The 19,570-nt window shown below is 33.0% G+C and overlaps 1 protein-coding gene across 6 annotated transcripts in view; it reads right to left on the reverse strand.

The window, feature by feature from the left end:
- Nucleotides 1–19,570, reverse strand: part of NBEA (neurobeachin) — a 536,299-nt gene that overhangs the window by 299,391 nt on the left and 217,338 nt on the right. For all 6 annotated transcript variants that reach the window (XM_031465874.2, XM_064493205.1, XM_064493203.1 and 3 more), the window contains one exon: nt 211–272. In XM_031465874.2, the coding sequence (XP_031321734.2) occupies nt 211–272 (62 nt within the window). The remainder of the gene's footprint in view (nt 1–210; nt 273–19,570) is intronic.

Below are 19,570 nucleotides of genomic sequence, written 5' to 3' on the forward strand. Positions count from 1 at the left end.
GCGGAAGGGAGAGGGAGACTAATTCAGTATTTGCGTGGTAAGATCATCTGCATAAAATATACCTCAGTATGATTTGTTTTATCTATGAGATGATAGATAGAAATGTTTAAAAATATATAAACACATAGATAGATATTCATGTCCATCCTCTTTGTGACACAAAACAATCCTCATATAGTGTAATGTAATCAAACAAATGAGATTTCATACCTGAGAACAAAGCAGCATAACAAGCTCAACCACAGACGTGCTGGACTTCATACAAACAAGGCCTGCAGCAAAGAAAGGTGAAAAAAAAATGAAATTACAATGGTAGAAATCATCATTCCAAGTCAATTCATAATATAGTTTTAACTTATAAAATCTTACTTTAAAATCAAATTCCTAAAATAAAATGAATGGAAACATTCAGTAAACATATTTGTATAGGAACACATTTTCACACCATTGATTTCCAAATATTCAGATACTCAAGAAGATGTGAAGAATACTAAAAAATTGACTTCACGCTTGGATTATCTATTTGGTGAAGGCATTTCCTATATTTAAACAAGGTGAGGGTAGTTATCAGAACTGATGAGTTGGTTAGAGCTCCTTTTATTCCAATGGCATTTGCTATATGATTGTCTCTTGGAGTACAGGGCAATAGTCACTGAAGATCTACCTAAATTTTCCTCCAAAAGACAAAATTAAAAATATTTACAAACAGGTAATCCTTCATAGGTTGTCAATTGTTAAATAAATTTTATAATATTAAAAAAAGAATTTCACACACAATTAACATATTATGCAATGCTTTATAAAATCTTCCATTGTTCTGCTTCCAAAGTCTCTGACTAGACATCAGAAGAAAAAAGAATTAAATGTAATAATATATACATAATAATGGCTGTGACTCACTGATTACTTCCTATGTGCCTTGTTAAGTGCCTTATGTACAAGAATTCATTTAATTCTCACTTACATTCTGTCACCTACTGTTATTATTTCCATTCTACAGGTAAGAAAATACTCTTCTTAAAAACATTTTAAACACTGATTATTCAGCAAGACTTTTTCCAATTAAAAGGATGACCGCTGTATAACACATAATAAGAAGGCAGATCATGATTAGCAGTATTTTTGAAGTGCCAACGTAGAGAAAGCTGTAACCAAGGATTAATAACAATCTCTGGAGGAGAGTATGTTAATCATGATGTTCGCTAATTTATGATATTTTTTTTAAAGTTTTTAACTGTTTTTTAAATTAATAGACTCTTTTTTCTTTTTATATGAAGACAAATACAATCAGTAAAAGCACTGTATAGTAAGAAATGCCAAAATCCTACATTAGCTGTTGCTAAATGGAAAGTTGAAGCAAAACCAGTTTTCTTCTTAAGGTGATTTCAATAAAGAGTCTCAAATGTCTTCCAGACACTAGCATGTATATTTATTGTAAGGAGTGAATAAATACCCTTTTGTGCCCATTCTGCTAATAACCCTATCCTTAATGTACAGACCCACAGAACAAGTTGTAAAAAGGCACTAGTATCCCATCTTATCAGATCTTTGGGCAGACAGTTAACTAATGAAATAAGAGGCAGATGTGAAAAGCTCATTTAAGAGACAATTGTTGTAATTGATCAGCAATTCTCTTGCTCAGGAGTTAGAGAGTCAGAAAGATTAATGGGACATTTATCACCTGTTGGCTAGTCAACTATTTGAAATTCTGACAAAGAAAAACTAAGCAAAAGGCCAAAGGCCTATGCACAGCAAAAGGATCATAATTAAAATTTGTACTCCATATCAATTTAGATTTTAGACTGTAAGGCTATATGAAGAATGATTAGAATACATGGCTATACAATTTATGACTATATAAAGAATTATTCACCATATATTCTGTGTACTAGAGATTTTTAATACATAACAACTTGAAGTAAAAATTAGAAAAACACAATTACATTCATTTTTCATAGACTATTTCTTAAATGAACTTCTAAAAAACTGCTGTGTTGTAAGAATATCTGTATTTTTTCCAAACACTGTCATTCCATCATAAGGAAAACAAAACAAATGCTCCACCAATGCTTTGTTAAAAGAAAGTGACAACAAAATGATAGGACAGCAAAACTGCATTTTGCAAACAGCACTCCAGGTTTTTTTTTTTTTTTTAATTCTTCCTTTCTTTTTTAATTGAAGTATAGTCAGTTTACAATGTTGTGCCAATTTCTGGTGTACAGCGTATAACAGTTCAGTCATACATATATTTGTTTTCATATTCGTTTTCATTATAGGTTACTACAAGATATTGGATATAGTTTCCTGTGCTATACAGTATAAACTTGTTTATCTGTTTTATACATAGCAGTTAGTATCTGCAAATCTCGAAAAAGGCCATCATGATTTCAACTCAATAGACCCTTCACCTTTAGTAATGTGATTTGTCTGATTAGTTTTGAACACAACGAACTGAATGATAATCTATCCTCCTCAAAAAACAAAATGAAACAAAAACAAAAAAACAACGACAATGAGAACACAAGCAGAGACGATTTTGGAACACTTACCAACCTTCAAAAATAATCATTCTGGTTGGAACTATTTCTAAGTGTTAACAAAAGTATTACTAAAACAAATAGATTTTTTATTTGAGATATAAGAGATATTGAAGATATTCAGAGATATTAGTGATACTGAGATATTAGAGATATTGAAAATACAAGCATTGTCTGATGAAACCACCTTTCACATTCCAAATAAAAAGGCACATACATTTGAAAATTTAAGGTGCAGGAAATATGATTAATGTGATTAATGTGATTTTGTATAACTTTAATCTTGTAAGCTCAAGAAAGCCAAATTTATCTAGTGATGCTATAGGTAACTCAGGCTGTATATGCAAAAGACAAATATTTTACAAGTGTATATCTTATCTTAAATAGGTTGAGTTTTTCTTTTTTGTATCTAGCAAGACATTCGTAATCAAATCAACTTATTTGATAGTTCCTCGTATGAGTAAGGATAGTGTTAGCACTCAGGAGTTTACAGCAGTAAGACATTAGCTTCACCTTCCCAAGTGCTCCACTTTTAATTCAAATCTAAGATTATCTAACATTTACACAGGGCTTTATCATGTACAAATCACCTTTATATATGCAGTCTCATTGGGATTCTCTTAACAACTCTTTGAACTAGTTACTATTACCTCATGTGACATATAAAAAATGAAGGGATTCAGTGAGTAGCCCAAGGTGTTTATTCAGTAAAAGTGGTGGAACTGGGACCTGAACTCAAGCTCTCTCACTTGAAAACTCATTTCATGTTTGCTGCAAAGCTACTTAAATAATTTGACATTAATAGGATGGCAATATGTGACTACAAGAAAGGTCATAATGGTTTATTCCCAACTTGGGTCATTTTGACTGTTTTCTTGGAGAAGGTAGCATATGCTGGCCAGATGTGGGGACAAAAAGCACTAACTTGAGCAAAAAGTACAGAGGCAGCCGGGGACCAAAAATCCCTGAAAAGACTTTTATAGCTTGGGGAATGTATGACTAGAATATAGGGGGTATGTGAAAGTAGGACTAGAGGGCTAGGGTAAAACTCAAAGACAGATAAAGATTAAAAGGAATGAAATTATATATGTGTTTGAAAGTCAGGAGGAGGAATACAGAGCAGGCTACACAGTGGGAGAAAGGATACTACGGATCAGTTATGGCATTCCTGCTCCATGAGGACTTGTCCCACCTCGTCAATTAAGAAGTAGCCCCCGAAGGGACTACACATATGGGCCCCGGCAACAAAAATCAGTTAGAAGTGCTGGCCAATTAATAAAACATTTTCACTGGCAAATATATATTCACCAGGAGAGATATTCTGACTAGAGATACTAATCCAATTCTGTGTACCATACTAGCTCACCAGTGTAAGATGAACCCACGGAGTGTAGACAGTAAACATGTAAGAGAAAGACGCTTGAATATGCAGGAGGTGCTCCGTCGGTGAGGAGACTGGCTAGCACAAGCTTTTGAATATATTATGAACTATGCTGCTGAAAGATAAGGTTGGCTAACTGACTGCCCAAGATACAAGCACTTGAGAAGATGAATTAGGCGGCCAAATCTGAGGTGGTCCAGATCCAGGCAGCAAACGCAAACTGGGAACAGATGAGTAACCCACCATCCAAAACACTGGCATTTTTTTTGAGCTTCCACTTACTAGGGGTAAGAAGTCAGCTTCTACTTGCAGAACTACATTCCCTTGCCAATAAAACAAACACATAACAACAACAACAACAACAGAAAAGCCCACCAAATCCCACTAAATCCCACTAAATTGTAAAATGAGCATGAAGTTAAAAGTTTGACCTTAAGAGTAAAACTATCTTTCTTTAACACAAGGAATACTTAAAGGTATTATGATGCTCTTTTAATACAGAGCCGTTAGACTTTTGATTCAATGTGTGTGAGTCTGATCTCATGTACCTACAGGATCAGAAGATCAAGTTAAAAGACCCTTTACACTTTAAAATAGTGTGGAAAAATTCCATCTCCAGCTGGGTGCCCCTTATGGTGGGAGGTTAAGGGTATGAAGGGTTACACTGACAAGCAAGGAATCGTCCTTAAAAGCTGCTGAGTCCTGCCTCTAAGTAACATCCAAGCTCTCCTTCCGCAAGGGCCCTCTTCCAAGAGAGGAGACCATACAACACACCCATGACTAAGGCAGGGCTCTGAGTACATTCTCCATACATTTTAATTAAATGAGTAAATCTAAAAACTATCATTCACTGAGTAACTACATAGTTGACATATATTTATACAAATAAATATAGTTGACAGAGAAAAAAGATTTTGAGAAAAATTAAGAGTATTTTTTAAGAACAAGAGCACAATTCATTCAAAAAGCATTTGCTGAGTATTCTATCTTATGTGCCAGATCCCATGCCAGGTGCTGAGTTTAAAGAGAAGTGAGGAAAGTAGGGCAGTTTATATAAACAAATATTCATGACATAGATTCTAGGAGGTACACTGAGAGTACAAGGTGTCAGACACACAGAAAGTGGGGTGAGCAGCTCTGCTGAGGAGAATGTACAGGGAGTGTGACATCTGAGCTGGATGATGCCAACCCTATCTAGGCAGAAAAAGGGAGAAAGGAAAGTCATCTGAGGCTATAGTGGTATTAAGGCTTTATAAGCGGTAAAAAGAGGCATGAAATAGCCAGTAAAGTGCAGGTGGAGTGTTACACTGTGTAGTGCAGAGGGTGGAAGGGGTGAGTGGAAATGAAGAGGGAGGTGACAGGAAGCAGAGCCATACGTGGCATCTGGTTCCTACTGGCAACAGGGAAAGGCTGAAGGATTTTAAGCCCCAGAGTGGGGTGGAGGTGGCAAACAGAATTCAGTCTATTTTGGGAAGATCACTTTCTGTCAGTGGACCAGGAAGAAACCCTTAACCGCAAAGTCTCGCCACGATGATGAAAGCCTGAACTGAAGGCAGTGGCAGTGTGAGCAGAGATAGTTTGAAAGACATCTTGGAGTAAGACAATAAAACATTTTAGACAGCCGAATTCTAGATTAAAGGACAAGGTAAAGGAGCAAAGTGTGAATGATGAAAACTCTGAGACAGGAAAATACATGAAGAAGCAGGTTTGCAGAAAGAAAGTGAGTTTCATTCTGGACAAAATTAGGAATATAGGCAAAAAAATTAATTTTGAGCTTTAAGATTGTTTGTTTTTTGGGTATAGATATTATAACTCTGACAAACCTGATATAAATAAGTGACACAGATAACACAGCACTGAAGAAAATATAACTGTGGAGCCCCACTAGCAGACAATCAGTACTAATCTTACCAGTACAGTTTTAAGATTTAGTTTTTTTACTTCTCCTCACAATAAAATATGCTAATTTATTTTCCATCAAAAAGGCATGACTATGCTGATAATTTGAATTTGAAATATCAAGTCTTCCCAGGACAATTTAGTTTTTAAATGAGTTTCTAATGATTTTAACTTTTTTAAAATTCTAAAATTAGTAGACATTAATGGCACTGAAATAGTTGAAACAGTCTCATTTTAATAATAAATGCTAAATAAGAACCATAGCCCTTGAAAGACATTTTGTATGCTCCCTATTCTTCATTTGCTTTAGTTTCAGTGATGTGCAGCTGGTAATTTGAATTTCTCTGCTTTGTAGTTTTCACTTTGTGTTAAGAAGCATTCTAAGACATAGTGTATCACTATAAAGTGTATATCTCATGACTTCTGCAATGCTTACACAACTCTATCAGCATAATAGCAATTTCCTGTGTTTTTTAAACCTTTCTTTTACTTTTTTATCTGAAATGTGAAATTTATTTTCCTATTTCATCAATGTGATACTGAATTTACTTTCAGTATTACCATTGAAGACATTTCAATTTATTAAAGTCAAAAACTTCAAAATTAGCAAACTGAGAAATTAGTGTGGCTTTCTAATTTAAAACTAAAAAACCAAAACCAAACAAAAATCAATAAACATCATTTGAAATAACAATAATGGTTTAAATTGTTGTTATTATTATTAAAACTAACATTAATATCTGTATGGGCAGTATTACATCCTATTTTGATTGGACATTTCAAGATTTCCCTACACATTGTTTCAGATATTTTACTTTAATTTAAAACTGCACTACAGATAAAAACAACTGTAATGAATCTTCAAGAACTAAAATAACATTAAGTTCATTTACTAACACAAAGCTTTTAAAATGTAATTAAATCATTATAGTTTATTATTACATTTAGATTTTAAGTTTTAACTGAAAGACACCTTCAAAATATTGCTGAGATAGGATGAGTTCATTCTTTCATTGATTTACTTTAGTTGACTAAACTAGGTTATCACAAAGTTATGGCAGTCTCACTGTCTTTAGAAAAGAACAGAATTGAAGTCCCTGGATGTATCATATATATCAGGGGTCAGCACACATTTTCTGTAAAGGCTCAGATAAAATATGTTAGGCTTTGTGGGTGGGGGCCAGAGGACAATGGTAACTTTCTGTCACAACTACTCAACTCGGCCATTGTAGTGCAAAAGCAGCCAGGTAGGACATAAACAAATGAGCTTGTCTGTCTTCCAATAAAACTATCTCCTCTTCCCAAGGTGTGTGTGTACATGCACATATGTGTGTAAGAGAGAGAGAGAACATACACATGTGCACACATACTCACATATACACATCTACAGATTTTTTAAAACTGTAGGGGAATCATTTTAGATGTATGTCTATGATACTTTATAATTCCAAATCCAAAAAGCTCTGAAAAAAGCTTTCTTGTACGACTGTCGTAAATTCCATCAGCAAAATTTCACCTAAATAATGTATGCTATTTACAATCTTTATTCTATGTAGTATGACTACCCCAAAGTATTACTGTAGACGTATAACTGTGTTTGAGTAATGACCTATCCTAGACCCCCCTGAAGATGCAATAAAATATACATAAAGCCACATATTACCTTTCTTAAATCTCCAGATATCTGAATTACAAAATACATTGGGCTCTAAGGTTTTGAATAGGGATTTTAGGCATTTATTAAAATAAAAGAAATGTGACAGCTTCTAAAAGTCAGAAATTAGCAGTATTCACTCACATGAAATGCTTTGGAAGATTAAGAATTTAATACTAATATAAATTATAATCTCAAAGTAATTTGATATTGCACCTTTTCCCATGGAAATTCCATATGTTCAGAACTAAAAATCTATTTCCATGTGAGAATGGCTGGATAGGTGCTTTTAAATTGTAAATCAAGAATATTTAGATCACTCACAAACAAGATTAACTGTAACTGTAGTCACATAATACCCTGAAGTTTTGACTGATTTACTAAAATAAACTGTAAATTCATATTGTTTTGTTTTGTTTTGTTTTTGTTTTGGATTTTGGTCGTTCTATTGATGTAACCTAGGAATTGGCTCTGGATGGTTTTTCTTTTTTAGTTTTACTTCTGCTAAGAATTCTTGTGCAGTGGTAGAGCTGAAGTTCAAAAGACTCTTTAGTAGGTCATTTTTCCACAAAATGATAGATTACAATAAAAAATGAAGCCACAGTGATGGTTCCTAGATGATATTTACTAGTGCTTTGACTGAATGAGCTGAGCTGAAGAGAATATTCTCGTGGCATTATTATTAACACCTATTAAATGTGCAACACTGATGTAGATTTACTCTTTTTAAACTTCTGCTTTAGAAACCATGTTTGTGCTAGTACATCAAAAATGTCGTATCAAGGGAAATAGTCCAGCAAATTCTTGGTATTTAATTTCACTTTTTTTTGTTTCTATGTGACTTTCACTTCCCTTTGCACATTCCATGGAAATACCATTTTTCATTTACATACACTGAACAGTAGATTAAAATTTCCAAATCACTTGGAATTAATTAAGTTTTAAGTTGGCTGTCTCTTGAGATATTTTCATTTAAATAATTTAAGGAATTCTAAGTAAGCCACTGCTATATCACAGAGACGACTCTGTCTTTGACCTCAAGGAGCAAAAAGCCCTGTTACAAAAATAAAGCACAGAAATACATATATGAAGGTGTCCAGAGAGAGTACAATACTGAAGAAAATTACAACTAGGCATTATGCCTCTAAATAACTTAAAACAACTACTGTTGAGGTTTTTATTAAATACTTTTATCCACAGTATTTGACTCAAGTTTCTAGTAAGAATGATTGACCTGAGTGTCTTGCCCTTTCTTTGACTTCCTGATTTAATCACAACAGCAATGAATAAGGATGAAATAAGGGAAATAAAAGACATATTCACTATCATAAATCATCTGGATCCCTCAATTCTCTTTGGGTTAAATTTAATTATAGAATCAATTGTTATTCCTGTATCACTCTCCTGCACCAACTTTCCTCTCTTCTCCCTGTGCTCCTTCAAATTCCAAAAGCCTCAATTAAATTCTAAAACTACTGAACTGTGTCTGATTCAAATTTTGACATTATCCAAGAAAGACTCTGATACTGAATAATTATTAAGAATTAGATATGTGTTTTAACTATGTATTTTATTTCAAGAAATATTAATAATCAAAAGAGAAAATATATACCAAGATAGTCATACAATTAAATCATATGAATAGAGTTGAATAAAAGTGGCTATACTAAAGCCTTATTAAAAATAAAACAATGATTTATATTCTATAAAACATGGGATCTTCCTTTTAAACACAGTATGTATAAACGAATAATTGGTATAGTTATAGTTCCAAACTATCCAAATTCTGACTTCCATTTTTTTACAGTCTCAAATTAATATATTTAATAATTTTAAGTTCTCAGTTTTGAGTAAACTTAAATTAAAAATTGCTTTTATAGCAATATACATCTTTAAGTTTTTTATTTTTGTTTTCAGAAAAATATTGCCTCTTTTAAATAATGCACAATGGAAATACTATGTATCACTTTTCTTAAGAATGCATTCATAAAGTCAAAGATAAAAATCTAAAAACATAACTAGTAAAAGGAAATTATTTGGTAAGTATTGTGATTAGGGCATAAAAAGCAAAAAAAACAAAAAAACAAAACAAGCTACAGGTTAAGGTAGGCTCAAGTAGAGGTCAGGCAGGTGAACCTCACTTATTTTCAGGAGCACATTAACTTTTTATCCAATAATTACAGGCTTAAATTGTTGAAGCACTCTGAGCATTGACCTTCAAAAAACTCCTTATCCATGCACAGAGCAGTAAGTTCTCCAATCTGACCAAGGAAGAGTTTTCTTTACTGAATTCTCCACTTAAAGCAAAATGTTAAATAGAGATGAGTCATCAATCCATTTTTTTTTTCGTTCTTAAGAATGAAATAGAAAGTTTTTAGAATTTGGAAGAACTTGGAAATTGCTTCCATTTTACAACATTGAAGATACTGTCAAAAGTGACAGAAATTATTATAAGCATATATTCCATCTAAGCATTCATTTATAGTGATTATATGTCAAGGATTATATAAGCAAAAAAGTATAGATCACTGAATTAACAAGATTACTTTGTCTATCCTAGAAAATTCTACATCAAACATACAGCTATCTGCAATTCAGAGTGATATCTTGGTATCAAATTATATGGTTATATATGTACCAGAATACTATCCAATAATGATACAGTAGAGAGGTCAGTATGTGAATTGCTTTGCAATAAAAAATAACATTTCAGCATAAAATATTAGCCCTATTTATAAAAGTAAATGGTGCTTTTATTTCTTCTAATTCTTGTTGTAATAACAGATCTATTATAAATAACAGCTATATTTTGAAACAGTATGAACTGGGAAATCTACAAAATGGAATCAAATAAATGGTGATAAAAAATGTCTGACAAAAATAAGGAGCCAGTCATTCCCAAGAATTAAAGACATTTAATGATTCAATTCTGAAAACAGCATTGCATACTTCCTGTATGCCAGGGCACAAATTTGAAACAGGTATGTTCCATGTCCTAGACAAGCCTGTATTCTAATGGATGACACAGCACATAAACTGATAAGTTTAATGTGAAGAGAAGATGTGCTATCTCAGAACCATTACAGGATGCTGACTTGGTAAACAAGATAAATAATTTCATTAAAGTAATTCCTATTGTGATTACAGGAACATGGTAAAAGTAACAACAGGAAATATTTAACCTGCAATAATGTTGTACAGTTATTAATTTCTTGGGAAAAACTGACTTAGAGATCACTCCAAGATCAGCAATCGCAAATGGTATTTCGATTTGTAAATCAGAATCAGTTTGTTATAAAAAAAAAACTATCTCTACTGAGGGTATCAAGCCCCAAGATTTTTCCATATAACAAAACAAACACATTAACTGAAAACACAAAGTGAGAATATTTTCTAGTTTAAATGTTGCAAAGTACAGCTGTTGAAATAACCTACGTAATCTTTTTAAGTAACTATTTCAAAGTCAAAATAATATTCTTAATCAGAAGGTTATCTTTGGTTGGACTTAGGTAATTACAACAACTCTACTGAGTACAGAGAGAACAACATTTCAGGAATAGGTAATAACATGTACGTCATATTTTCATATGGAGAAAGAGGAGAAAATAATCCTCTAGCAGTTAAAACTGGTATTATAAGACTAAATTGGAGATTTCATGGATTCTGTTATGCACAATAGAGTTTATGTTTATTTAATATGCAATCCAGTAAATTTTGTTACTGGATATCAAGCAAAAATAGATCAAAAGCACTGATTCTACATGTAGGGGCAATGTATACACAAAAGAAAGTAGTGGAAACAAAGAATTTATCCAGGAAAATAAACTTTAAAGGAGACACAGAGGGAAAAGCTTAGTCCTCTGGGGAAAGTCCACAAAGGTAACAGTTCTACACACTGACTTAAACAGTTGAAATGGAAAAATAGTTGATCAAAATCTCACCATGTTTAAAAAATTAAACAATCTTGGCTTGCATATTACATAGGAAAAAATTAAAGACAGAATCATTATCACACTGTCCTTTGCAATAATGGGACCAGAAATAGTAGGTCGATGAAGTACTACAATTTCCGAAGGATATAATGAAATAGTCTATCTGTAGGAAAAAAAGTATCAGGATGGCAGAAGGTGAATTCTAGGAAATACAGGAAACCAAAGATGCTCACTTGGCAAATGAGAAGGTTTCTGAGGAAAGAGTTACTGCAGAAAGGGCTTATTTCTCTTGTGATCCAGGGTCCACCTAAATTGTGGCAACTCTACCTAATTAAAGGGCATCTGTAACGTGGAAAATTGTGTCTTGATACCTGAGAAGGACAGACTGGAGACTGATGGTCAAGGGTGACATGCCCTGGGCCTGACCTCAATCTCTGAAACTAAAGACAAGGAAAAACGTATCTGGACAGCAGAGATCGTGGTCCAGGAAAAGTCTGCCTGTGTGTATTCTCTTTAGTTGTAGTGGTGTTTAAAATACTATATACGCGGATATTAGTAATTATCTGAATGTTAGTAACAAACCAGTTAGTTCTTATAATTTTTTCCAAATATTTTAATACTAGTGTTTAGCCTGAGCTCTCAGAACTAGGCAATTTTATTAGCATTACAAAATTCTTTATTCTGGGTCTAGTCTTTAATTAAGTTGAAGAAGCTCTAAACTGAAAATCTGAAGACATGGTTTTAGTATACAAACTAAACAGCTGTGTAACCTTGAGCTAAGACACTTGCCTTTCTTGATATCAAACAATCTTTGCTGATAAACAACAGATTAATGATTTTGAAACTTTGTTTTTACCACAACCTAAAGGAATACATTTTACATCATGATCTAGTATATATAATTAAAATAAATGTTTGACAAAACAGCACTCCCTCTCACCGAGTGCAGATATTCCGGCCTACGCTATGCTATGTCATGGCATGCTTTATTGATTACACTGTGTCATTAACGGGTCACAATCGGCAGCCTGAATACCACTAGAGCCGGCCAGCCTCCTGGCTCGAAAGCTAACAACAATAGTTTTTACATTCTGAAATGGTTGGAGTTAAAGGAATGAAAAATATTTCATGATACTTGAAACTTATAAAATATTCAAATGCTGAATAATCAATATTCAAATTTCATAGTCAAGCTCATTCCTTTACATATTGTCTGCAGCTGCTGCCTCACTACAATGCAAAAGCTGAGAAGTTATGACAGAGTCAAAGTTGAGAAGCCTAAAGTATTTGCTTTTGGCTCCTTAAGGAAAAGGCTACTGACTCCTACACTAAAGGACACCTATAGTTCTTTCTTGCTTGCATATCCATGATTCTGAGTCCTTCCTTCACGTCTTACTGGGCTAAACTGGGACCAGATGAGTAGTTTGCATGATAGTGGGCAAAATGATATGGAAAATTATGGGTTCTTGGTCAGATATTTAGGCCTGAGATTTCTATTTCATCCTGTACTTGAAAACAAGAATGAGAAGTGAGTAATCTGACGGGTAGTACTCGGTGTTGGTATAAAGATTTAAATCCTTTACAGTTTATAGGGCTTTAACTTACAGCCCTTAAGTGTTTCCATTTTATAATGGGCCTAGTAAAGGATGGTAGTTGTTGTAACAGGGATTAGTTTTACACATCAAATGGACAATTATGCTGCAGCTTTTTGGTATGTACATGTCAAATTCCCAAAGACAGAAGAGACACTGAGTAGAGAAAATGAAGCCAGAGGCTTTTATATACTTTATCTGAGTTGAAATTGCCTTTCAACCGTCTTTTTGAAAATTTTTGGTTCACATTAGAATTTCATTTAAACACTATCTTTATTCAATAAAATCTTATTTGCTCTATCTGCCTCTAAACTTTCCTATTTAAAACTTGCTGTATACAACTGAGAGACTGTATTTTAATCATATTAGATTTTTCTCTCTTTCTGTTCAAAATCCTCCCATGCACGTAGGATCTAGGTTTTTTTTTTTTCTGTCTAGAATATATGTATTTGGCAAAGTCAGTGTCTCTGCCTTTCCACAATTTTCAATAGTAGTCATGAACAAATATGTCTTCTTCTGGCCCTGGTGTCTTCACTTTCCTTACATACATGGTTCCTTTGTCAGGTTTAAACCTGACCAACGTGCACCCAAAGTTGTGTTTTGTGTATGTTGTACTGTTATTTCACAAAATTTTGCTTTACAAATTTAGTTGAAAATAAAGCAAGGATAAATATCAGCTTTTTAAGGCTATACATAAAACTTAAGAGTATTGTACTGAAATATATTATTTCATGGGCAATATTTAAAATTGGTTACTATCACCATCACTCATGAAATCCTCAGACAACACTGGAATAAAGTAAACAAGGGATTTTTGCTTTTTGCTTGCTTCAAAAAATTAGACCCTTCTCTTTTATCATTCAGACCAATTACTGAAAGCTACTTGACTATGGAAAGCAATTTCATTTGTTCTACCATCCACTTACCCACCCACAAGTGTTCTTTGGATACATAATTAATGCCAGGCACTCTGGCAGGTCCTAGAGTCCTTGTGGAGGTTAAAGGCTGGTGGGTGACAGAGACCAAGTAATTATACAAATATGGGTTACCAATTACAATTTTCATACATGCTCTGAAGAAAAAGTATACTATGTTATGAAAGGTTTAACAAGGGAAACTAACTTAGTCTAGGATATTGGGTAAGTCTTTCCAGAGGAAATTTATGATACAAGAATACAAAGCAGTCAGCCAGGCAAATGGAGGTAAATAGAAAGCATTTATGATCATTAAAAAAGAATTCAATAACGTAAAGACTTTTCTGAATTCCTCATATTCTTCTATGACTAGAAATAAACTGATTTCATTGAATTTCCTAGCTATAACATATAAAACCTATAAATCACTAACGGAAAATTCTAATTTATCTGATATATATATATATAAAGTATTGTTGAAATGCATGTAAGGCTTTACATTTGTTGGTTCTATAATTAAGTAAAATGAAGGATTGTATAAGTAATCCATGAATTAACTTCTGTTTCATTACTTGGATCAATCATTCTACCAAACAATACACAGGATATGTACATGGGGCAAGCACACTGTCCCTGCATTGCTAGCCCCATTCCCAGATGCTGCTGTTCCATAATTTAAAACAGCAGTCATTTGTTCTTAGGTAGGAATTTTGTTCATAACTAGTTGAGTTTTATACACAGGTGTCTCCATCATCCTCATGTATCCCTGACACCATGGGCTACAGACGCTTTAGTTCCACTGTAACTACTGGGAGTGCATGCTTTCTATAAATCTATTAAAATAGAAGGAAACAATAAGTAATACTCAAGTTTGTTCTCAGTATGTAATTTAATATTCTAAAATTTAAAAAAAATTTATAACAGTTCATACCTAAAATGATCAGAATTCAATTTTAAAAAAAATGTGGATTTGCCTTAGAGCAACTTAAGGAAGGACAAAGAGAGCTGTCAGCTACTAAATACATTCAGGATAATCTACATTTTTTAAAAAACTTCTGTTTTAATCCAAGACACAAAGATTATGCACTACATTTATTTAGTTGTCATATCTTTTTAGTGTCCCTTGATCTAGAACAGTTCACAGCTTTCTTGTACTTTAAAACTTCCTAATTTAAGTATCCAGGGTGTGTTTCTTCCCCAAAATATTCTTCTACATGTTTAAAAGGTGTCCCCATGTTTAATCTCGGGCTATGTGTTTTGGCTAAGGATACTCAATTTCCTGGTCTACTCTTGATTTATACACTGTTATTCATATCTCCTATTTCTGAAGAGATGCATTCCTGTATGCTCTACTTCTAACTTCTCTTCTGGGAGACAAGGGGATGATGTGTTACCTCTGACTGTATTTCTATAGTATACCACAGAACACTTAATGTAGTATAGTATATATACCAGTATCCTTGACTTACTACATATACTATATTAAGTAAATCCTTCTAGTAAATAAGGTTTCTCTGACTTTTCATCAGTGCTTGATTTTACATTAGACTGCCGGAATATAGTTCCAGCTCAGTTGGTCAATGAGTATATGATAAGAATCATAATAATTTTATGAATGAAAAAATAACATTGGTTTGAGGGCGTTAGTAAAATCATTCTTCTTGACGGATCATGTTCTTGTGTTAATCATCTTTATTGGCTCAAAGGAGATTTCCATATTGAAATACAGAACTGTGCAGTTTGAAAATGTTTTATTTATGATGGAAAAGTAAGATTTCTACTTCTAGAGGATATTGTTTTCATGTTAGAAGTTATCTGTGATGGAAAAATCTTTGTTAACATCTATCCTTAGTAAACATTTCTGAGTTTTTTTCGACAACTTAACTTCCACTTATTTGTAAGGAAGAAAGTAATTTGGACAAGATGCTCAGCAATTAGGTCAATACAAAAAGCTATTCCTACTCAACCTTCTCTATACCCCTAGACCCAAACAACCTCTGTCCTGTACTCTACACTATAAAAAAGATTTCTTCTGTGACAGTGCTTTATAAAAATGAAATCATACAATATGAACTCGTGTGAGCCAGGCTTCTCTTGCAAAATGTTTCTGAAATCCATGCGTTTGGCTATGAGTATCAGTAGTTTTATTTATTTATATTGCTGGGCAGCAATCTCTCATATGAACATAAGCATTTGTTTATCTTCTCATTTTTTGATGAATAGTTTTTCCATTTTGTGGTTATTATGAATATTGCTGTGAAATTTTGTATAAGTCTTTATGTATATATATATATGTTTGCATTTTCCTTGAATAATAACAGTAGTGGAATTTCTGGGTCAAATTTTAGATGAATGTTTATTAATTATGAAACATTGCCAAACTGGTTTTCAAAGTTGTACCATTTTATGTTCTGAATCAGTAAAGCATGTGACTCTTAGGATTTTCCACATACATGATAATTTCAACTGCAATTAAAAAGTTTTACTTCCTCCTCTTCAATCTGCTTCTCTTTTATTTTTATTTCTTGCCTTACTGCACTACTTAGATCCTCCAGTAAAATGTTGAGTTCAAGTGGTGTGAGGCAAAATCCTTCCCTTACTCCCAATCTCATTTGCTTTTTCATTAAGTATGACATTAGTTTTAGGTTTTTCATAGATATAAATTTTAGGTTAAGTTTTGTTCTCTTTGGGACCTATTTTTCTCAAAGGCTTTATCATGAATGAGTACTGAATTTTAATAAATGTTTCTCCTGCATCAATTTATAATGAGAAAATATTTCATATGTATCCATATATTAACTATTTTTTGCACCCTCTTTTGTGTGAATTTAAGTTTTCAACTAGTATCATTAACCCCCTGCTTAAAGGATTCCTTTTGACAGTTCTTAAGGTTCAGCTGTGGTGGTAATGAATTTTATCCTCTTTTGTTGTCTGAAAAAGTCATCATTTACCCTTCATTTTTGAAGAATATTTTCACTGGATAAAAATTTCAGGTTTAAAGTCTTTTCTATCAACACTTGAAAGACATCCCATTATTTTCCAGTTTGCATAATTTCTGACTAAAGGTTGATGATAATTTTATTTTTGTAAGTAATGTATTTTTTCCTCTGACAGCAATTTAAAATTTTTAATTTAAATTTTAAATAATTACAAGTGAACACACTTTTTTACTTTGTGAACTCTATGAGATTTAGCACATGTACTGATTTATGTATCATCATCATCCCAAGGAATCCCTTGTACTATTCCTTTACAGTGACACCCCCTCCTGCCTATAAACCCTGGCCACCACTGATCTGCTCTGAAAATGTCCCCAAAAGGGAAACATAACAGATACCACCCTTGATATGAGCTTTTCTTCCACACAATAATGTTGAGATTCATCCAAGTCGTAAGGTTTATCAATAGATTGCTCCTTTTTTCTGCTGTCTGAATGCACCATAGTCTATTCTTTTACTCACTGAAAGACATTTGAGTTTCTCCAGCTTTGGGCTATCACAAATAAAAGCTGCTATGAACATTCAACTACAGCTTTCTGTGAGAAGATAAGTTTTCATTTCTCTAGGGAAAGTATCAAGGAATGGGATTACTGGGTCCCATGGTAAGTGAATGCTTAACTCCATAAGAAACTTCCAAATTATTTTCCTCAGTAACTGTCATTTTGCATTCTCAAAGCCATGGATGAGAGTGCCAGTTGCTCCAAATTCTCCCGAGCATTTGGTAGTAGTAGATATATATTTTTTAAAGTTTAGCCATTCTCATTTGTTCGTGATGTTGAGTCATGATGGTTTTAATTTGCAGTTACCTACTAGTAATGGTGTTGACCATCTTTTTCTGTGCTTATTTGTCATAGTAGTGTGATCTTTGGTGAACTATCTGTTCAAATCATTTTTAAATGAGCTGTTGCGTTGCTTAACGTTGCTGACTACTTTTTGAGATTCTTCTCTTGAATGCTGGTTTTGAACAGTGTGATTATGATGTTCCATGGAATTTTTTTCTTTGTGTCAATTCTGCTTGTGGTTAGCTGAATTTCTTGGGTCTTAGGATTTATAGTTTTCAAGTTATTTGGCTATTATTTCTTCAAAAAATACTACACACATATTGTCTTAACCTCCTTCTTGGACTCCAATTCCATGAATGTTAAACTACTTGATTTATCATATAGACTCCTGTGCCTCTGTTATCTTTTTATTTATTTAATTGGTTTTTCCTACTTCAGTTTGTAAAAATGCCATTCTGTACCTTCTAGTTCACTGTTACTGTCTTAATCACTGTATAATAAGCCATTAAATCCATCAAATGAATTTGTCAATTTAGTTACACTTGGAGGGCAAGTCCACTCCATGTTATTCTATCATGACAAAAAGTGGAAAAATAAATCCATTTACTAAGGAAAACCTTGAGAATAAATGTTCCTTCAAAACATTATGCCACTACCCCTTAATTCCTGTTCCTGTTAATAGCCTATGCAGACATCATATTCAACCTAGATTATTAAAGAAATGTTACTCTTGACTAAACACTCTCGTCATCTCATGGATTTTAATTTGATCTCCCCATTTTTGGAAGCATAGAGAAGGCAAATGGGATCTTACGCATTTAAAATAAATCCTTAAACACATACAGTATACTATGTAACAGATACTCAAGGATGTTCTGTTCTTCATGTTAGATCGTAATTTTTATATGAAGGCCATCTGGCTGTCACAATTTGTAAAGCACAGACTGTCATGATGAGTCAAGTGATACAGCTAATCAATCAGGCATCCCTTTTCCACTCTGCTGATTCATATGAAAAAATCCTTTTTGAAGATGTCATTTCTGAAAGATTGTTTCTTTAGTTAAACTTATGTTATACTACAATCTGTTCACATTCTGACAACCCAAATAACTCAAGTATCTAAAAATTTTCAGCAGCTATTTGAAAATTGTAATGAGAGCCTTTGATAAAACATCATTTAACTATCATATTTGTAATAGTTCAGGTGATCATCTGTTTATATACCAACAAATACCTCTAAAGAATAATTTAGAAAGATAAAAAATTTTAAATTACACACAAAATATTTTACTTGAGTAAAAATGGTTGATTATAAATTCCTAAATTTTTTGAGATTCAGCACAGTATGTGAAGTATTTTCCCCCTAATGCAAAAATGTACCTATCATTTGCAAAAATGTGGAATGTGAAACAAAATATCACTGGTACACGTTTGTGACCATTTTCTTAAAATAACATCACTAGTAACAACTTTAGAAACTAAGGACACACAGTGCTGCTTAGGCAAAATTATGCAAAAAAAATGGACAACGGCTCCTAAGTGGCAGTTAAATAAAATTTACCAAAAGTAATCATCAAAAACAGGAAAAGAAATGCTTTCTGCAGTCAATATAGATCAATCTTAAGCAACAGACCATTGAATCATGGTTGGTTGGAAAATTATACCAGTTGAGCCTGGTTCGCAGCTAGAAGAAATGAAACCTGTTGTTTTAAACAAAGTTTTCAAGGAGAACAGGTATCCAGGATACCATGTAATGAATACAATAAGAGAAAAATGTCTTCCTATAACCATTTGCTAAGGAACACCTTGAGAGTAATTAGTATAGAAAGGAATTACCGATACTATATGAGACTTTCAACTTGCACCATCATATAGAAAAA

Source organism: Camelus dromedarius, chromosome 13 (genome assembly GCF_036321535.1).
Source record: "Camelus dromedarius isolate mCamDro1 chromosome 13, mCamDro1.pat, whole genome shotgun sequence".
NCBI classification, from domain to species: Eukaryota; Metazoa; Chordata; class Mammalia; order Artiodactyla; family Camelidae; genus Camelus; species Camelus dromedarius.